Genomic DNA, 20,482 nt, shown 5'->3' with positions numbered 1-20,482 from the left:
ATCCAAAATTTTTTTGCCTAATGGCCTTAGAATTCCACTCAGCACAACCAAACAAGGTGCCCTTGGAAGATTTATGCCCAGCACAACGAAGGTGGCTATTGGCACCCTTATAATGCCCAACAAAAAAAAAAATTAAAAAAGGTTTTTAAAAAGATTATGGTTTTTATGAAATGAAATTCGATTAACATAAATTATAAATAAGCTTTTTATAGTAAAATGATGGATTGTTATTTTTAAAATCATTATTTCTCTTAAATCATTTTCTAGGTTTTTATAAAAACTTTACAAATTCAAGTAACAAAATGAAAAGAAGATTAAGATAAAATTTTTAAAGAATATTAAATTGTTAAAAGTTTGGATGAAAGGACCTAACTACTAGACAAATTAAAAATTTAAAACAAAATTTCAATTTCCTGTATTTTATTTCAAACCATAACACATATTTTCAACTCCAATTTTGCTTATTTTAAAACAATAAAAGCTCTAGTTTTATCAAAAAAATAAGAATAATAATTTTATGACACATTTTTATATTTATTAGACACAAAATATAAAAATAAAATGGTCATAAAAATATATTTTTATATTTAGAAAAAAAATAAAAAATTAGATGTGTCAAAAAATCAATTCTTTCAAATAATAATAAAGAATGATAGTGATGTATAACAATTAATAGGAAATATTAATAATAAAATAATATGAAATAATTATTTTAATATATATAGTATTCTCTACAGTAACATTTAATAGTACATTTTATTAAAAGACAAAAAGTAAGTACAGGTGCAGAAATATAATTTATCCTTGAACGTGGAAGTGTGGAATCATATACACGTTTATAACATTTATGTTATGCTGTGACATACATGAGCTCAATTACTTATTGATATTTAAACCAAGACCAAATAAATTCTTTCTTGCAGCCAAAACTTAACTTTTATTCCGTAAAGTTAAAAAAGAATTTACAATTTTATTTCATTAATCATATTTAAAATTAATCTTTTTTTAAACACGTTAATTACAAATTATACATACAATAAATAAAAAAATATTAAAAATAAGAAATGGATTAGCTGAATGATATTTTTGAGATAGTATAACCAAATATGCTAAAGTAATTAATTTGTTTATATTAAAATGTATATTGGTTTTTTTTGGTAGAGCACGATTTTCTAATGGCATGTGTTCGTGATTTTTTGGTTGCAGCGCGACAGCAACATGACGTCAAGGTCTGAGTGGCTGTATTCGAAAAGCAGCTTTCGTTGTTATAGTGGTCCTTTCGGAACAATAATACAATAGATATTTCTATGTTCATCCATTAATTTCTTTAATATTTCTCACTCATTGAACACTCAGGACTACACAAAATTCATGTCCAAATTGGTTAGAACCATTAGCAAACCTGAATTTCAGCAGAAAGATGATAGATTACAGAGTATTTTATTATTCAGAGTGTTAAAGATCAGACATTCAGGTGTCATTCAACAAAAAGTGGCATTCAAACTTTATCTTATCACCTTATCATCATGGAGGTGCGTGTTCTCTCACTGTTTAAGAAAAAACAAAGCACCCTTCACGTGCGTATTTTCTCACTGTTTATTCCTGTAGCAGAGTATTTCTTTTCCAACCTCCATTATTATGAACCTCATGTTTCTAGCTGTCCATTTGCTCGGAGGTCAAAGACACGTTCTGTGTACGAAGTGCCTAAGGATGCTACCTAGGATACTGTTTGCTTTCTTACTCTTTACTCTGAGTTGTTTCAGATGGCTAGAATACGCAGAATGCAAAGTTCCCCAAGAGGAGGGTAAGAATCCTTATTTCATTCTTAGGTTGCGGCTTATTTTACCTGTTTAACCATTTGTCTGAAAATGACCACTCTCGCATATTCTAGTATTACAGCATCTTGTCTTGTCTCTGCCATCTTGAACCAAGAAAATGTTATGCAAAAGTTTGCATCATGCATCTTAATTAATCTCTGCTACTTCTTCTGTAGTTTTGAAAGTACAAGTATGACCCGTATTGGTAAAGGTGTCATTTTGCTGTTAAATGTCAGAACTTGTTCCAATTGAAAATTAATTTGACAGTCGGAACAGTCTCTTCTCTGTAATTTCGTCCTGTTCATTTTAATAAAAAGAAAGAAATGAATAAAAAGGAAAATAAAGGTGCCCTGTCTTGTTACTACTCCGTTGGTAAGCCAAGTTTTCCTCAGTTTTGTAATGTATTTCTTTTTCTATCAATCTGATTTAGAGAAGTATGTGATAGTGTGTTTTGAATACCGGAGTTTAATAGAGTAATTCATTTTACAGAGAAGTAAAAATATTTTATGGTAAAATATGTTCTTGGAGCAAGAAATTTGAAAAGAGATTAAAATTCTAAAATTGGATGAGTACAATTTCGTTACTTTAAAATTAGAGAATTCCGAAAGGTGAGAACTTGAAATTCGTATCCAACATTAAAGCACACCAAGTCTGGTTTAAAAGGAACTTGCTCCTTCAGTTCAATAACAACTTGGCAAGAGTTTTGAATACTTTCTATCTTGTACTTGGTCAAGACTCTGATTCCTTTGCATTAAATGAATATTTTGTTATTTTATGTTCATGCAACCGTATTCCTAAATCTTGGATCTCTAAAGTGATAGGGTTCATCAACCTCAAAACATTGGTGTTTTTATTACAAGAGTCTAAATTGATCATCAAGACAAACCTGATTCTCTTTGATGTTTTTCTTTCTTTTTCACTAGAGGATTCATTAGAGAGTTGTTGAAAATTCAAGTGAGTCTAAGTCTCACATTGAATAGAAATGAGAAAGTAGAATACTATATAAAGATGAAAGATCCATTAACGCATTGTCTTAAGATTTTGGTTATAGAGTAGTGTTTATTCCTTATATGGTTAGGCTCAGATTTCATTTGAAAGAATAACCCACACAGTAATCATCTTGACAACAAGAGAAAATGTTTCCTCATAATCTATCACGTACTCTTGTCTAGAGCTATTAATCGAGCTTTATAACAATCCATATTTAAACAGAGTACCAAATACATGAAAATTTGGATGGCTAAACTATTAGGCCACATTTTATTCAGCGGTTGATCATCTATACAGACAAAAGAAAAAAAATGGACACTATGTGGAAGGAGATAAGCATAGTGAAAATAGGCGGCCCACATTAGGTCCCTTCAAACTTATCTTCTCTTACACTTGATCTTGTACAACACAACCAGAATAGGTAAAGTGGACATTATAATCATGATCAACTAATTAGCCAATAGATGTAAGGTTTGCGGAAAGACTAGGGAACACAAAAACATTAGGCAAAGAAGGGGAAATATCACCAATAGCACTAATAGGTAAGGAGGTGTCATCAGTTGTTTGAATTTAATGATTTCCATCATAAGTTTTCACATCAGTTAAAGACACAACATAATTTATCATGCGAATAGAGGCTCCAAAATCAAGGCACCAAGGTTGAAAAGAAACGAGAGTATTACCTAAAGATCAAAGGCAGAAAAAGTTGACATAATCATTTGTTGTACCATTTATGGGGTAAAAGTGTTTGCATAAGGTGTATAGGAACAAAAGGTTGAGCGGGGAATGTAGCATAACTCGAAGCACCAACATAGGCATGATAAGCAGTGAGTTGCTTTTTTTTTTCAGGGCGAGTGGGACAAGTTATGATAATATGCCCTCGTTTTTTGTGGATAATCCTTCGCAAGATGATCAAATCCTTTACAACTGTAGCATTGGACATAATGCATATCTCTAGTCTTATTCTTTTCTTAGGCGGCATAGGCCACAACAACACGAGCAGTAGAATTGATATGTTGTTTTATCATTGCATATGTTGTGATTCGTTGTTCCTCTCAAAGAAGCTCTCTCAAGCGTGCATCCTAGTGCTCTTTTTCTTTGAAGGTGGTCGACCAGTAAGGTAGACAACACCAACCTCACGAACCTGTATGTTGCATATGAAGACGGCACAACAAACTTACAAAACTTTTGGATCAAGAAAAAAAGATGACAGCCGGGTAGACAACACCAACCTCGCGAACGTATGTTGCGCTTATGAAGACAAAAAAATGATGATAAGAGAAGATTTGATCATCCACAAGAGGTGTTTACTCCAATCCCAAGATACCCACAAGAAACAACAGTAGAATCCAAGAAAAGACCACGATTCAAAGACCAAGTTCTGATACCATGTCAAAATATCAAGACAAGTGAGAGCATGAGAGATTTCTTTGCTTAGAATTGCTTTTTTGTATTCTCCAACCCTCTTTTCTTAAATAGGCCGCATAGAATATTTCTACATTAATATTGGAGATGGCAAGAGATATGCATTAAAGAGAGATTATAGGAGATGTAGTAAATGCGAATAAATCTTATCAACAATCTATTAAAGATAGAAATTAATAATCTAATAAAATGACACAATCAAATACATTAACAAATATGAGTCGAACCTACGTAATAAATTAACACCACTTACTTTCAAGTCAACTTTAAAGTAATACATTTATGGTCTTCTTTTTTATATGATGCTCAATTTTCTTACACTTGAAGTTCAAACATGCATACGCACACAGAGAGTAAGAAACAATGGTGATATAAATGAAAAGTTAACGTTCAAAGATATAATGAGTAACTAAACTTTTCACCGGAAGAATTCATTCAATAAATCAGTTTTGATGGTTTTAATCCTGGGATTGCTTGTTCTTGTTAAAGATATCCTTTTTCCTATTTACCTTTTCAGACCCAGCAACCAACTAGTTGACATGAATATGATACCATGATAATTCTAAAAGATGTCATTTTCTCTATAAGAATTTATAGTAAGATTTACCCTTTGGAATATGAATATCTTTCTTCTCTCTTTAAAAGTTTCTTAGATTTTGCTATTAAACTTTTAAACCGGTAAATTCTTGTGTACAATTGTCAATGAAATTATGTGCAGTTCAAACATGTAAACCTCTTTGATTTGAATACTTTGCCGCTTTTTCTAGCTGGTGGCTTGATCCCAACACCACTTAATCGCTAATTGAAATGTGTTTACTCTATCAAGGTCAATATCAAGTTAGACAGTGAATCTCTGTTGTCAGTTCTCCTGATTATATATATGGAGATACCTAAGGTCTAGCTTTATTAAAGCCCTAGTTCAAACATTGATTGATGTTGTTTCCTTTTCTTCCATGCATCTTGATTTGTTATGTTATAATGACTGTCAAAAAATTTTCAGTTGATGCTCTTAAGGAAATCACTAGCACGATGGGGGCCACCTATTGGGAGTTTGACAGTGATTATTGTTCTGTTAAAATGCTGAGATCAACACCAGATCCACCTAAAGAATCTGAAAGGAGAATTGTTTGTGATTGCACTATTGAAAACAACACCTGTCACGTAGTAGAGATGTAAAAATCTCTTTACCTTATCCTGAATGTTTTGAAGTAATTTATGCTTTGCTATATTTTTTTGACACAGATAGTTGTTTATACTTTAATCTATAGTTTCCTTATAGTGGCAGCTATGAGAAGAAAATCGTTCTGGACTTTGAATTTAGAAATTGCTTTGCTCCTAATTGTTGTTTAAAATAACTTTCCATGTTTTAGCTTTTTCAAGAAGGTCAACCTTCCTGGCATGCTTCCACCTCAATTGGTTAAGCTTCCTTACCTCAGCAAAGTGTAAGAACTTTTAACATGTTAAAAGTACTTCCGTATGCAGTTTTTAAGTTAAAACTTAGGTCTCGTTTTTTGGTCTCAACTTAGTTTTCTTACCATTTTGGTTGAACTTTAACTTGTCATGTTGCAAATTAAAATGAAATTTGCTCTCGTTGTAGTGATTTTGCTCTCAACTACCTAAGTGGTACGATTCCAAAGGAATGGGGTTCGACAAATTTAACTTCAATGTAAGTTCTTCTCTATTAATTGAAATATTCATCTAGTTACTGGCCTTCAGTATTAAATACAATATGTTGTGCAGCTCTGTATTTGCTAATCATTTGTCAGGAGAAATTCCTGTAGAGTTGGGAAGAATTACTACTCTAACATACCTGTAAGTTTATAATTAAACTTGCTCATTTAGTTATTCTCTGAAACTAAATTTCTGGCTCATATTTTTTGTGTCATTATATATGCTTGCAGAAGTTTCAAGCAGTATTCTAGTCATGTGTTGTATTTATTTACCAGATTACCTAGTCACTGTTCTTAATGGTGAATTTAATTTTTATTGTAAAAAAATTATACAGCCTACTCATCAGAAATTAGGGTAACTATAATCAGCAAACTTCACATAAACTTATTAGTGCATGATTACTTTATCATTAACGGGATAGTGCTTTTGATCTTATTTTCTCATGGACATCTCTAAATTTTCTCCTTTTTTCACTTCTTTTTCTCTGACCTCAAAAAGGAACCTTGAAGCAAACCAATTTTCAGGTGTTGTTCCCCACGAACTTGGAAGTCTATTTAAGCTGGAACTATTGTAAGGCAATGGATTTGTATTTATTTTCCAGGATTCCATTATATTACTGTCAGAATAAATTTGAAAGATTACACTCTGTATCTGATTGTTTTTACATGCAATGTTATCTTTGCAGGGTTTTATCGTCCAATAAATTTTCTGGGAAGTTACCGGTGACACTTGCTAAGTTGCAGAATATGACAGAATTGTAAGTTCGGATTAACTGTTACTTAGAAAGTAAATACATTCCCCTGAAAAATATCATTTCATGGTGCACTGCAGCAGGATAAGTGACAACAATTTTAGCGGAGAAATACCTAGCTTCATCATACAGAATTGGAAATCACTTCAAAGATTGTGAGATTGCAATTCACTTCCTTTTTTTCTTGTTTTAACAATACTTCACATTTACTATCATTATAATGTACATCATTGAAGAGACATGCTTGCAAGTGGACTGGAGGGACCTATCCCATCAAATATATCTCTTTTGAGTAATTTATATCAATTGTAAGTAAAATGTCTACTAATTTTTTCTATTAGTTCAATGTTTTCACATGTTTTTCTTGTTACATCTATATTTAGCTCATGGGAGTAAATTTGATACAGGAGGATTAGTGACATAAATGGTCCAAGTCAGGATTTTCCCAATTTAATCAACATGACACGACTGAAAATACTGTATGTTTAATTTTTTTTGTAAAAAACTATTTGGAATATTTGTTCTGATACTGTTTAATGTAAAGTAATTCAGGCTTTCTAATGTAGGATTTTGAGAAACTGCCATATTATTGGAGTTCTTCCTAGCTACTTGTGGAGTATGGAGAACTTGGAGATGTTGTAAGTAGAAATTTTGGATATTTTTGTCAAAGTTTGCTTTTCAATTCTTCTATCATTGAAGCAAATACAAGTACAATATTTCTTTTTCCTTAAATACAAATATTATCATTTCCTTATACATGTATAGACACCAACAGAGGCAAACTCACATACATAAAAATATCGAATACAACACTAATGGATAGATTGAAAGACAACTATATTAAATCACACACAATACACAGAATACAACAGAACTTGCTATTTCAGAATCCAAACTTTTAACCATGGAATTTGTACTATTTCTTCAACTTTTGTAGGGACGTGAGTTTCAATAAGTTGGTTGGGAAAATACCAGATGCTCGACATGCAGGGTATCTGAGATTTCTGTAAGTGAGCTTCTGGAAATTTTAAAAGATGGTGCTTTGAACTAAAAGTAGAATAAGTAATTTACCTTATACCTCTCAACTATCACAAAGGAAATGAAATTTGTCTCGAAAACAAATCTATGGCGAGAATATCTTCATGTGTGTGGAACGAAGTAGGTATTATTTGATATTTTTCCTCAAGCCGAGTTTGTGTTTAGAAAGAACCATATAACGAGACATACAGTAAAACATGTTCCCTTTTTATTGCCTTGGAGTTAGTAAACCCTTTTCTGTTGTTTCTTTTTTCTTTTCCAGCTTCCTAACTCACAACATGCTAAGTGGTAATATTCCCAAGACAGTCTTGACGGATGGAAGCAGCGTGTATGTTTCTTAGTTCTTGCTCATTTAATTCCAACATTGCAAAGTGTCCTTTTTAACTCCAATGCAAGTGTAATATGAGCAGTTGTTCTTGCAATCCGTGGGACAAAGGCAATTTAGATTTTATGCACACTGACTCTATATCTTTCTGCTCCACTGTGTAGAAACATTATTTTGATTTGATTACAAACTATTCTTGTTTACAAATATTTCTTTATTCCTCTATGTATCTACAGTTTTCTAGCTATGAATCTATTATAAGTATTCTGGTTCCACTCTCCTAAAATAGCATCTTAATATGATTTTGTTTATGGTGGTATAGTGAAAAAATTTGCCTATTGATAATTTTTTATTCTGATATTTGTTTCGTTTGCAGTGATCTTTCTTACAACAATTTTACGTGGCAAGGACCAGATGAACCTGCTTGTAGAGATAACCTGTTAGAATCCAAAGTCTTTTGCAATAATTATTCATATGACTTTGCTGTTTATACACCTTAATTCTTGCACTTCTTACTCTTTTCTAGTTTTGGGAAATTAAGATAGTGTATGTGTGTGAGTGCATGTAGGCACTGTAGTGTGTTGGAGTGCGTGCTTTTGTTGTGTTATCATCTCAAAGGAAAGTGCTGCAAAAAGGATGTAATGAAAATGGTGCATAGATAGCAATATTTTTTATTCTTATATATATCTTCATGTTTGATGTAATTGAAAAACTAGTTATTGTTTCATCTTGTTTGACTTGGGCAGAAATTTAAACTTAAACTTGTTCCGGAGCTTCTTCGGGACCAAATTGTAAGAACCTATCCTTTCTGTTGTTAATAATTTGATTGAAGTATTTTGTATCACTGTTGTTGTTCATGATTATTGACAGACAGCAGATTCTTCCATGTTTAGAGATCTCCAATTGTCCTGCATGTAAGTACATATTATTCTATATTTGGGCCCTTTTGCTACTTGATCAAGTCCGAGAGAATTTGCATGGCATTTTCATTTGCATTTTCACGTCCGTTCCCTATTCTTCAAAAATGAATGACCCATTTGAGGTTTGATTCATTTTAGCCTAGAAAGTTATAGAGCATCCTTGCACACCTACTTCAGTGTATATGCATGCATGTATTCACTTAACATATAAAATGAACTCACATAGAAGGCTATAATGGTAGAGACTGATACTTGTATGCCTGTGTTTATCATTTTTCTTTTCTTTTTGTTCTTTTGATTTTAATTTTTTTCATGTTTTAAGTCAATTGCATAATCTCATTTACTTTTAACTTGATTTATACGTTTTTTATTCCTAGATAGTTATTTTGACAAAGAATATTGCTGAATGCGATAAGTAGGAAATACAAAATTGGAAAAATGTATCACTGAATCGACTTTGACAACTTAAATCCGTGCTTGAAAAGCCCAACTTGCCTAAAAGCGTAATAGTTTTATACTTTAATGATATATACTATATATCATGCTGACTGTTATTATCATATCAAAACTTTCAAATGATTTGAGATTTGAACAGCCAAAAAAGAAATTGTAGAGCATGACCATCCCAGAAGTTGCATTATGATTGAGCACAACTGTTATGTGATAATTTTTTCTGACTTGAATTTCCACTTATTGCAGATTCACATTGTTTTGGTGTTAACTGTGGTGGAAAGGATGTAAATGTGATGGAAAATGATGAAAATGTTCTCTATGTAGGAGATGGAGATGTGTTAGGTAGTGAAGCTGCTAAATATTATATTAATTATAAAAGTCACTGGGGATTTAGCAGCACTGGGGACTTCATGGATGATGGAAATTACCTAAATGCTCATTTTACTAGGGCTTTGACATCTTCAAATTTGCCTGAACTATATCAAACGGCACGTGTTGCTCCACTTTCGCTTACTTATTTTCTCTATTGCTTGGAAAATGGGAAATATACTGTAAAACTCCACTTCGCAGAAATACAATTTACAAACGATAAGACATATAGTAGTCTTGGGAAGCGCTTATTTGATATCTATATTCAGGTATTGATCAAAATATTGAAACTAAGATTTTGCTGGCCAATCAGAATTTGACAAGATCTCTCTGTTGCAGGAAAAATTAGTTAGGAAGGATTTTAATATTGAAGATGAAAGTCATGGTGCTCAAAAACCACTTACTTTCCCATACAATGTCAGTGTAACAGAGAATATTATGGAGATTCGATTCTCTTGGGCTGGAAAGGGGACAACAAGGGTTCCTGGTGGTGGAGCTTATGGTCCCCTCATATCAGCACTCTCCATTGTTTCTCGTGAGTTGTATAATGATTCAACTCCAGTATGGTAATTTCATGTGGGGTGACTTTTTGTAATACATTTGATTACAAACTAGCATCTCAACTGCAGGTCATTTTACACATTTCATTTTCCTCAAGAGATATTTTGGTATATGCAATATCAAACAGACTACTAGGCTAGTTATGGCAGGGCATGTTTCCTTAATTTTTCTTGTATAACTACTGGAATTTAACACAAATTTCATTTTGAAAATTCTAGCTTCCTTTCTTCAATAACAATGAGTTTGACCCTAACCCAGATGAAGGGAGGTAGTAACCACAGTTACTCTTCTATCTTCGAACTCTTTTCTCAACTTATGTGCGACTAATTACTTTTTACATATTTGTATGCTCAAGAGTTCAGTAAAATGACCCATTTACCTGCAAAATTAGCAATTATCAACTAATCTCAGGAGCTTGTATGAATATTCAGAGTCATTTAGATGTAGCAAACCTTGGATTTTGTAAAATTTGGAGCTTTGTTAATGAATTATTCTGCCCTTTATTTTCAACTGTTGTATTGAATAGCATTCAAGTTCTAAATTTTGCATTTTGACCTTTATGGTTAAATTAGAATAAGTTTATATACATGATGATCGACATTGCAGTAAGGCAAACCTTATTCTCCATAACAATCCGTTTCTTTTGCATAGATGGATCATGAGCTTGTTTTTTAATTTTTCAATTTCACTGTTATGTGAAATACGCATAATTTGTCTTGCCCTTGGTATGTGGAAGAATAGCATTATCATAATTTTCTGTGGATAACATTCAAAGGGCACGACGGAGCCACACTATGTTAAACTACTGGAACTCTAGAATCATGCTGGAAATTTTTACAATGTATTATTGCATGGGACTTCGAAAGTAAACATGCTTCTCTAAGTCAATTATTAATAACGGCATGGCTAAGCTTAGTTTCTCTGCCTTTATTCTGCGACAAAAACAGGGCTTAATCTTTTAAGTTGTGGTTCAAAGTTAATTATGCTACGGCCATTCTCTTTTATGAGATAATTAGATCTCATGATTCTTTTTGTCATTTCCAGATTCCAAACCTTGTTCAGAACAAAAAAGTGCAAGGCGTATGATAATTGTTGGAGTTGGGTTTGGTGTTACCGCTCTGTGCCTTGTTATCATCATTGTTGGAATCTTTTGGTGGAATGGCTGCTTCAAAGGAGTGATTAGGGCTGTAAAAGGTAAGTAATATCATGTCCATACCATTCTGGAATTACTTTGCTTAGTCGTCTTCGTGATTTTCAAGTTCAAACTTCCTGAAAAGACAATCACTTGACTTAGCATCTAGGAAATTGCGAGTTAACTTATGGCAGGGTGCTACAAGATGTGGTTATGTAGGATTGTAAAAAGTTTTCATTATGATAGACCTCATTAGGAGGGTCAAACACAACTTGCCTGAAATTTTTACAACTTGCCCTCTTTACAACACCTCTACTTACCATTTGGATTCTCTATTGAGTTTTTAGTGTTGTTCCTCTGTTGGGGCTTTGAAATACACTAATTGACACTGATTTTGACGTTTTAAAATGTATTAAAAAAAAATTTAACATACCAACACCAGTGTATTTTAAAGATTCAGCAGTACCAACAAAATCAGTAGAGAATCTGGACTCATCCAATTCTTGGCTTGTAAGTTCTTCTAAACTTACAAATATTAATTCCTTAAAGCAAAATATACGAGCATGTGGCTTTAGAGAACATGAAATACAAAATGCACAGCCAAAGAATGACCTCCAATAAATCAGAAAGCGTGATTGTTACACTTTCCAACATCAAGAAGGTTCATCAAAACAGAGTATGAGTAGCCAATTCATACCAAAGTATTTAGAGCAAACATTAAGAGAAAACCTAAACTATAATCAAGAAGATAATTACTTCACAATCCCAAATGTATTCATTAAACTCTTTCTCCAAAGAGTTCAGCAATCCATCATGAAAAGGGAAAATACTAGAATTGAAGGGATTTTTTAAGCTCTAGCTACTGTACCAACCTAGAGAAGAGATGCACAAGGAAAATCCCCTTTGAACCCTTGCCCTTAAACCGTAGGAACAGTTTATGCTGTTCCTTCTTAGTTGAGGGTTCTTTCCAAGTGTTTTTATACCTTAGCCGCTGCCACACTCCTCTTTTAGTGGTTTTCCTACAACACAAGACCAAAAGGTCCATTAATAATTAACCGATAACAGAACTATTCATGAAAAACAAATCATGAAATCCTAAGAAAAATACTTCCTAAAATTGACAGTTAAGACCTTTGCAGCTTAACTCGTCTCATTGGACAAAACGAACCTTCTCAGTAACAGCTGAAAGTTTCATAAGGATTTCAAATATTTTAAATTATTACTGATGGTATGTTTAATTGTGTTTTAAGTTCAAGTTAATTTTATTATATGAAGACATCTCAAAAGAATTTCAGTTGTGCATAATTTATTTAATATGGAGATACACAGTAAGAAAAAATTATGTATTAGGAACATTTTGTTCAGGTGTGTTATTTGAATTTATGGCTTAGTCAATGGAACATATAAAGAAGTTGGTTTCTTTACCAGAAATACAGAAACAGACTCAAAGGTGGAAAATAGGAATTAAAAGAAAACACAGAATTCTTGGCATCTCATTAAGGCGTCCTTAAATTAGGAAATATAATTAATACAACATCATGAATTTGAGTTCATTAATTTGAACTTCCTTTGCAAATTGCAATAATCAATGTCGTAATCAAATTGAATGGTATGCTGAACCTGAGTTTCTGACCTATGTATAGCAAAAAGTTTGCTGGGTTTCTTTTGATAATCTGTATGCATCCACTTATAGTATTTATGGTGAGAAGCATTTCTATGTATATTGGTACATTAGAAACATTTGTACTTGCCTCAAATAAATTCAGATATGTTGTTTCTCTGGAACATGTATTTTACGGTTGACTTATCCATCAGGTACTGAAAGACAAGATTCTAAAATGGGGACATTTACATTAGAACAAATTAGAGAGGCCACAGAGGATTTCAGTCCACTTAACAAGATTGGAGAAGGTGGATTTGGTCCTGTATACAAGGTATTAGATTTGAAGTGAACTCCCAACTTTCTTCTGAGAGTAAAAATTTATGGTCATACCTAGCATTTAAAATTCCAATTAACTATTGATTGCAGGGTCAATTATCTGATGGTACACTGGTAGCAGTCAAACAACTCTCATCAAAGTCACGACAGGGGAATCGTGAATTTTTAAATGAGATAGGCTTGGTATCTTGTTTGCAACACCCTAATCTTGTGAAACTTCATGGATGTTGCATTGAAGGGAATCAATTAATGTTGGTGTATGAGTACATGGAAAATAATAGCCTGGCTCAAGCTTTGTTCAGTGAGTTTCTACCCAGAAGTGTGAACTAATGTCCCTTTTTGTCTTCTGCCTTATCATTTATTAAATGTTCTGTGGGATAATATCCCAAGTGGTCACTATGAGAAATCTCTATGAGATCTGATTAACTTGAGGAAGTTTGTCGTCATGGAAATTTATCCTGTTCCCTTTTTGTGGATACAAAATACTGAGTGAATGTTATTTCTAATTGTTTTTCTTCCTCTTTTTGTTGAGAGAAACTAATTCAGTTATTATGATTCATACTGTTAAACTTTAACTTGTTTTTGCATAGGCTCAAAAGATCAACTTAATCTTGATTGGCCAACAAGGCTTAGGATCTGTATTGGCATAGCGAAAGGTCTTGCATTTCTTCACGAAGAATCAAGACTCAAGATTGTTCATCGAGACATCAAGGCTACTAATGTATTACTGGATGGGAATTTAAACCCCAAAATATCTGACTTTGGGTTGGCTAGGCTTGATGATGAAGAGAAGACCCATATCACCACCCGAATAGCTGGAACAATGTCGGTTATCTTTCCTTTGATAATAAGACTCAAAAAAAGTTTTCTTGATCATGAATTGGACTCTGCTGACTTTGTTTTGCAGAGGGTACATGGCACCGGAATATGCATTATGGGGTCGCTTGTCTTACAAGGCCGATGTTTACAGTTATGGGGTTGTGGTCTTGGAAGTTGTTAGTGGGAAGAGCAATAATAATTACATGCCTAGTGATAATCGTGTTTGCCTTTTAGACAAGGTAATCTACTTTTGCTTCAATCCCTTATCCATTTTTTGCATTATTATGAATCCCTTTCTTTGGTAGTTACCTAATGCAAATATCTGTACTTTCACCACGTAAAAGAGAGGTAATAGAATTCCCATTGCAGGCATGTCATCTACAGCGTACTGAAAGACTAATAGAACTGGTGGATGAAAGGTTGGGATCAGAGATAAAACCAACAGAAGCAATAATTTTGATGAAAGTTGCTCTTCTGTGCACGGATGTATCACCGTCAATTAGGCCTACAATGTCTGAGGTTGTAAACATGCTCGAAGGAAGAGCAAACATTCCAGATAAAATCCCACAGACAAGTGACTTTAGTGAAGATATAAGGTTTAAATCCATGAGGGATATCTATCAGCAAAGGGAAAAAAACCAAAGTTTAAGTTCAAGCCAATTAGACAATTCAACAGGAGTTCTCACACTTACCTCGCCCTAAACATTTGGAAAATGATTTGTTGGTTCATAACTTCTTGTTGCTGAGAGTAATGCAACAACATGAGATAACCTTAGAGCATAGATGCTTAATCTTTTAGAAAAACCAACCTTAATGATCAATATTTTAGGACAACAATTTTAGGACCCCTCTATCTAAAACTCTAACTGCTCATGGAGATATTTAAATTACTAGCTTAGTCCTTGAACTGTTTAGAAGTTTTCAGGTAACTCTCTAAAAAAATAAAAAAAATGGGTCTTTGGTAATGAATTTTATTTTCATTGACTTCTTAGCTTAGTCTCTAATTCAAAGAAATCTTTTGCTTACTTAGACCTCACTAGATTTTGTTTTAATTCATGGACTTCCTAAAAAAATTTCTCAAACAATTAAAGGACAATTTAATCTACATTCTACTGTTTTTATTTTTCTTTTAGGGTATTTCATTTCGATAAATTATTAAATGTTTCTAAACATTCGATTTAAAGTAATTTTCAAGTTACATGATATTGAGTGGTAAATTCTTCAAGTTATTTTTCATGCAAGTGTTAATTTTGGATTTGGCTTGATGTTCTATTTGTGAAAAAATTATCAGTAACTAAAATGAAATTCAGCAAAATTTATTAAGTGCTATTACAAAGAAAAGAGGAGAAAGCGTGAGAGGATGAGTAATGAATTACTTGCGATGATATAATAAGAAAATTTAAAGATTTTGCTATGTAAAACCAATACTTGTCAAAAAAAAATTCTCCACATAAAATCGGTAAGTGTTTCGGGATAAATATTATGTATTAGTAATGATGGAAGTATAAGATTAGACACAAAAAAACACTGAAAATAAAGAGCATGCTTCATTGATGTTACTAAAAACATAAACTATAAAACTCAAGCATATTCCATACTTCGACCAAAACCAAATAAAAAACTCCAAAAACTTCGAACTGAAAACTAACGAACCTAAAACACTTAAAAATCACCGTAGTTTCCAATACTGTTTATTATGTTTCCGACAGTTTCCTTGCTCTCTCTGAGCACTCTTACGCTCCTGCTAAGTTTTTCACGCTTCCCAGCGATGGAAGGCGACTCCTCCAGCAGCCTCTCAAAACCACCACCAATTGGTGACGACAGATCTTGCACAATCTCTTTTTGCAAATCACAGTTAACAAGGTTATGAATACTTAACATCAGATGCAAGGCTATGGTATCAATCAGCCTTTTCTGAACTATTTTCCAATACGGAATCATCCTCACTTTAAGGTCAAATGCTTGATTAAGAACAGAGGATGGGTGTTTTCTCAAATGAGCAACATCAATTCTTCCCACACCTTCCAGATTCACATGCGATGGCTGTTCCTCACTCAAAACTTCCTTCACAAATGCTTCTTGCTGAGATATTAGCCTATTGTATTCTTGCAAAAACTCAGAATTACACGTGTAATCCGTGTACATTTCCATTTGAATTGCTTCTTTAACATGATTCTTTGAATTTTGCTTCTTCTTGGATATTAAAACCTGGGCTGCACGCTTTGCAGATACCAAAAGCTGATAATAGTCGTCACAATGCAGATTGATAACGGTAATCAAGACATCCTCAAGATAATTCCACACATTTTCCACAAAGTCTATAGGCATATAACTAATACCGCGGACTTTCTTCTGCAGAATACTGAGGAATGCAATCCGAGGCATAAAATTTGGTAGTCCAATCCATTTTGCTTCTTCCAATACATTTATCTCGTCCTCAAGAAATTTCATGGTGGTATCACTTTCAGGACAACCATAAAGATCACGTGCGTAAGAATCTAACTTCTCCACCAATCTAGCAGTGCAATGCATGTTATTTTCCTCAAACTCATCAAATTCTCCTCTTATAAGAACTTTTCTGAGTATATCCCTCATCAGTCCAATAATTTGCGTAAATGCAGTAATGGCGTCAGCCACCGACGTCAAGTTTGGTGGCAATTTTTCCAACTCCGACAAATTATTTGCCAGTTTCTCATTGATCTTTTTCACGATCTCAGGAAGAGTTTTTGAAATGCTCATAGCCTGGACTTGAACCAGTTTCTGAGCCAAAACTGGAATTCCAACGATAGACTTGTCAATTTTACTCAGCAATTTATGGGAATCGAAAAGCCTCTCTTCTTCAATTCGAGCCTCCTCATAAGACTCATCACCGATTCTGTTTCTGACACAAACATATCCCAAACCAATGTTAACATCATCAGCAGTCACTTTCTCTAGCAATCCCTCTGGAGACTTATCAGCCTTTGTCACCACAGCCAATGTTCTCAACCCAGTTTTGTCAACGCTCTGAGACATTCTAATGGACTCACAAGTAGTGAAATCAACACTAGCAGAAAGAACATTCAAGATGATACTTTCTTCTGGCTTTATGTACTCCATGATAATGTCCTTGATCTGGTCGTAAATATTCTCCGGTTGCCCGTGAACAGGAACCCGGGTTATACCAGGAAGATCAACCATTGTGAGATCCGGAACACCATTCTTCTTCACCACTAAAGTCAAGGGGTTATTTGAAATCCCTTTGCCATGGCCAGCAAGCTCTTCTGTTGCAACATTGATGGCATGAGAGACGTTTTCTTCATCGGTCATGATGATTTTTCCATTGTACTCCAACACAAGCTCTGGACTTGGGAAAGGGTGGTTTTGGAGCCTCATGACCAAGGGTACCCTAGTACAAATACCTTGGCCACGTGGCAAGCTAATACCAGCCAAGGATTCAAGAACACTTGATTTGCCGGATGACTGATCACCGACAACTACAATGGAAGGAAGCTGAATTCCCTCCTTTGCAATGTTAAGACGCCTAAGATTTTCCATAGCATCAAGAACTGGACGTATTCTCTCATTGTAAGACGACACAATTGGTGCAACAATGGCAAGAGCCATTGGTTGTTCTTCATGGACTAAGGCAAGTGACTCATTATTACCATGAGAAGAAGCAGAAGCCTTAGTGATCGACTTTCTTCCTCCAGCCATATTTTGATGCATCAAACACAAGAGATTGCAAAATATGGAGAATATAATAGTTATGTGAGCCTATGGTTGTGATTGATGAGAAAAGCGTAAGCTCAAGTTCATATAAATAGGAAACTTGGGGGAAAATGAAACGAAAGTACAGTTTGGTATCTTAAAAGCACGTCTGAATTTATTTAGCTTTTCGAGGGAATCGGAGTTAAGTTCAGTCTCTGGGTCTTCCAACTTTAGGTAATCGAAAGGTTCTTGCTAAATGCATGCTTTCTTAAAAGAATTATCGTCAAAAACTTTCATTGAGATCTTACATATGAATTTTCTTGAAAATATTGAAGAACTAGTTTATATAAAAAAATCTTTAATTTAAATATAACTATGCTATTCGTATTAAATTCATATAATGAAAAGGTTTTGAAAGAAATTATATTTGAGATGTTCTATAGCATAATGATTAAAATGTCTTTTCATCTAATTCATCTGAGGAGCTGTAAAGTTGTTATAATCATTACTCTGATAAAATGTAAAGTTTCTATTGATAAAAAGATTTTACTTCTGTCGTTGGGAAGAAAGATAGTCGAAAAATTATGTGCGATGATTCACATCCTTCAAAATTTATATTACCATTGTATAACTATTTTATCAAATTTTTATTTAATAATTTTATCAAATATTTTTGTTATTATTATTATAAGTTGTTAAATGGTTGTAACATTGAATATTACTGTTAAAATATTGTTTTTCAAACAAATATAACATTAATCTTATAAATTAAAATTTAGAATAAATGCAGAATAGATATCGCATTAATCTCAATGAAATATAATTCAGACAAAAGTGGAGATGTATTAACAGATAATCCTTTCAACTTACAATTGAAGAGTTGTGTTTCTTGATTGGATAATAATAATCATTATAAGGACTTTAATTTACTTAACACTGTACGTCTTCTGAGATGTTATTAAAAGCAATATAATTCCCATTGAACAAATGATAAATAAAAAAATAACTAAAACTATGATACAATAAACCTATAAGATGGTTGATTGAAGAAATATCATCTATTGACCACTTTACATAATTTCCTGAATTTGAATTTGTTGATCTCATTGCAATGTGTAATTGTGGTAAATGATTTAGGTGTCATTCTAAGACACATGTGTCACAACTAACATAATTAATTACATTATAAAAGTTATATTTCTGAATATCCATATATTATCATTAATTATCTCAATTAAACAATTTTTATTTTTAAGAATGAAAATAATGATAACCTTCTTACAATAAGTTAAAAGTACAATGTGTAGTTAAAAAGATTATTTTCGTTATTATGATTCAGGGTGGATTAGGGTGAAAATTTTAGAATTTGTGTACAAAGTCAGCAAGGTTTATAATAAATGAAAGTGGATAATGCTTTTAATTATACATGGATGAAAAAATTAGGTTAAAGAATTTTTTAAGTCTAACTTTGTTAGAGTAATATTCAACATTTACTATTGACTATTAATATAATTTCGTAACTTAAATTACTTGACAACCAATGGATATTTCATAAATAATGATTGGAGATATTAAAAGAAGGATGATAAGTTTTATCACTCATATTTAACAAAAAAATGAGAAACAATATACAAAAAAGAGGTAAAAGAATATTGAGGTATTGAGAACTTTGAAATGTGTCCACATTCATAATTCAGGATGTATTAAAAAAAAACTTCAATGTTAATTTGGTGTTCATATATTAGCTTAGTTGTAGATGATAGTTTAAAAGAGTCTCACAATAACTAGTATTAAAAATATTATTAGATTTGTAAGATCTTCACTAAAAAATAGTGAAGTTTAAAGAGTGCATAGAATTTTAATGTTATCACAAGATAAAACTCTACGTATAGTTTATAAAACAAGCTTTGTTCTTATACATAAAAATGTTTATGGTATTTTTATACTATATAAGGTAGCAAAATATTGCATTTTTGGTAAATTTATAAGGTATATTGGAAATAAAAGTGAAAGTGTTGGTTTATTACTTTGCTATTTGTGGTTATTATTTTTTCATTAGGATTAAATTATGTTTCCAAAATTATAACAATAAGGTTATATTATATTATGTGTATTCATGGTTTGTTTTGACTGTTAAAATATATAATACAAAGTTGGATGTTTTTTATATTGGCGATTTGCTTTTAATTTTTTATAGGAAATAAAAATGTGGATTTCATTACTGTTACTGTTTCTATTGTTTGTAATTAAAGTGGGAAAAACGTGTTATTGTATTATTTGGCATGTGCAGCGTTATGGATTTTGCTTTGGTGCATAGTTTTTTTTTTTAATTAAATGAAGTATGAAATGTTGTATAATATATTGTATATTTTTGTTTATGCGATGGTTTTAGTATAAATTATAGTTATATTTTAAGGAAAATACAGTTGGGTTATTATAATTTATATTGTATATGATAATATATTTGTTTATATTTAGTAGTTTATAGAAGTTAACTATTATATAATAATATTGTATAAGAATTTTGACATTTGCGGGTTTGATTTTCTTACTTATATAGTATTTAGTAACATCTTGACAGG

The 20,482-nt window shown here is 32.5% G+C and overlaps 2 protein-coding genes across 3 annotated transcripts; one reads left to right on the top strand and one right to left on the bottom strand.

Moving 5' to 3' along the window:
* The first annotated feature begins 1,357 nt into the window (after positions 1–1,357).
* On the top strand, positions 1,358–15,198 carry LOC106779815 (probable LRR receptor-like serine/threonine-protein kinase RFK1). Of its 2 annotated transcripts, none has more exons than XM_022776704.1 (25): positions 1,358–1,532; positions 1,658–1,804; positions 5,233–5,404; positions 5,603–5,674; positions 5,830–5,898; positions 5,973–6,044; positions 6,402–6,473; positions 6,589–6,660; positions 6,735–6,809; positions 6,891–6,962; positions 7,062–7,133; positions 7,221–7,292; positions 7,592–7,660; positions 7,955–8,020; positions 8,394–8,456; positions 8,764–8,808; positions 8,888–8,931; positions 9,637–10,028; positions 10,099–10,294; positions 11,365–11,514; positions 13,268–13,386; positions 13,482–13,692; positions 13,982–14,216; positions 14,299–14,449; positions 14,580–15,198. In XM_022776704.1, exons 2-25 carry the CDS (start codon positions 1,711–1,713, stop codon positions 14,910–14,912), a joined length of 2,988 nt encoding a protein of 995 aa, XP_022632425.1. In that variant the 5' UTR covers positions 1,358–1,532; positions 1,658–1,710; the 3' UTR covers positions 14,913–15,198. The 2 variants fall into 2 exon arrangements, with proteins under 2 accessions (XP_022632425.1, XP_014523504.1); XM_014668018.2 differs by having other exon boundaries at positions 1,612–1,804.
* A 459-nt stretch (positions 15,199–15,657) lies between these two features.
* LOC106779762 (dynamin-related protein 4C) lies at positions 15,658–17,909 on the bottom strand. The gene has a single exon (XM_014667958.2). The coding sequence runs from the start codon at positions 17,904–17,906 to the stop codon at positions 15,873–15,875; it is 2,034 nt and encodes a 677-aa protein (XP_014523444.1). The 5' UTR covers positions 17,907–17,909; the 3' UTR covers positions 15,658–15,872.
* Positions 17,910–20,482: the final 2,573 nt, after the last annotated feature.

This window comes from Vigna radiata, unplaced genomic scaffold (assembly GCF_000741045.1).
Source record: "Vigna radiata var. radiata cultivar VC1973A unplaced genomic scaffold, Vradiata_ver6 scaffold_161, whole genome shotgun sequence".
In the NCBI taxonomy this organism is placed as follows: domain Eukaryota; kingdom Viridiplantae; phylum Streptophyta; class Magnoliopsida; order Fabales; family Fabaceae; genus Vigna; species Vigna radiata.
This window is presented reverse-complemented; position numbering and strand designations above follow the sequence as displayed.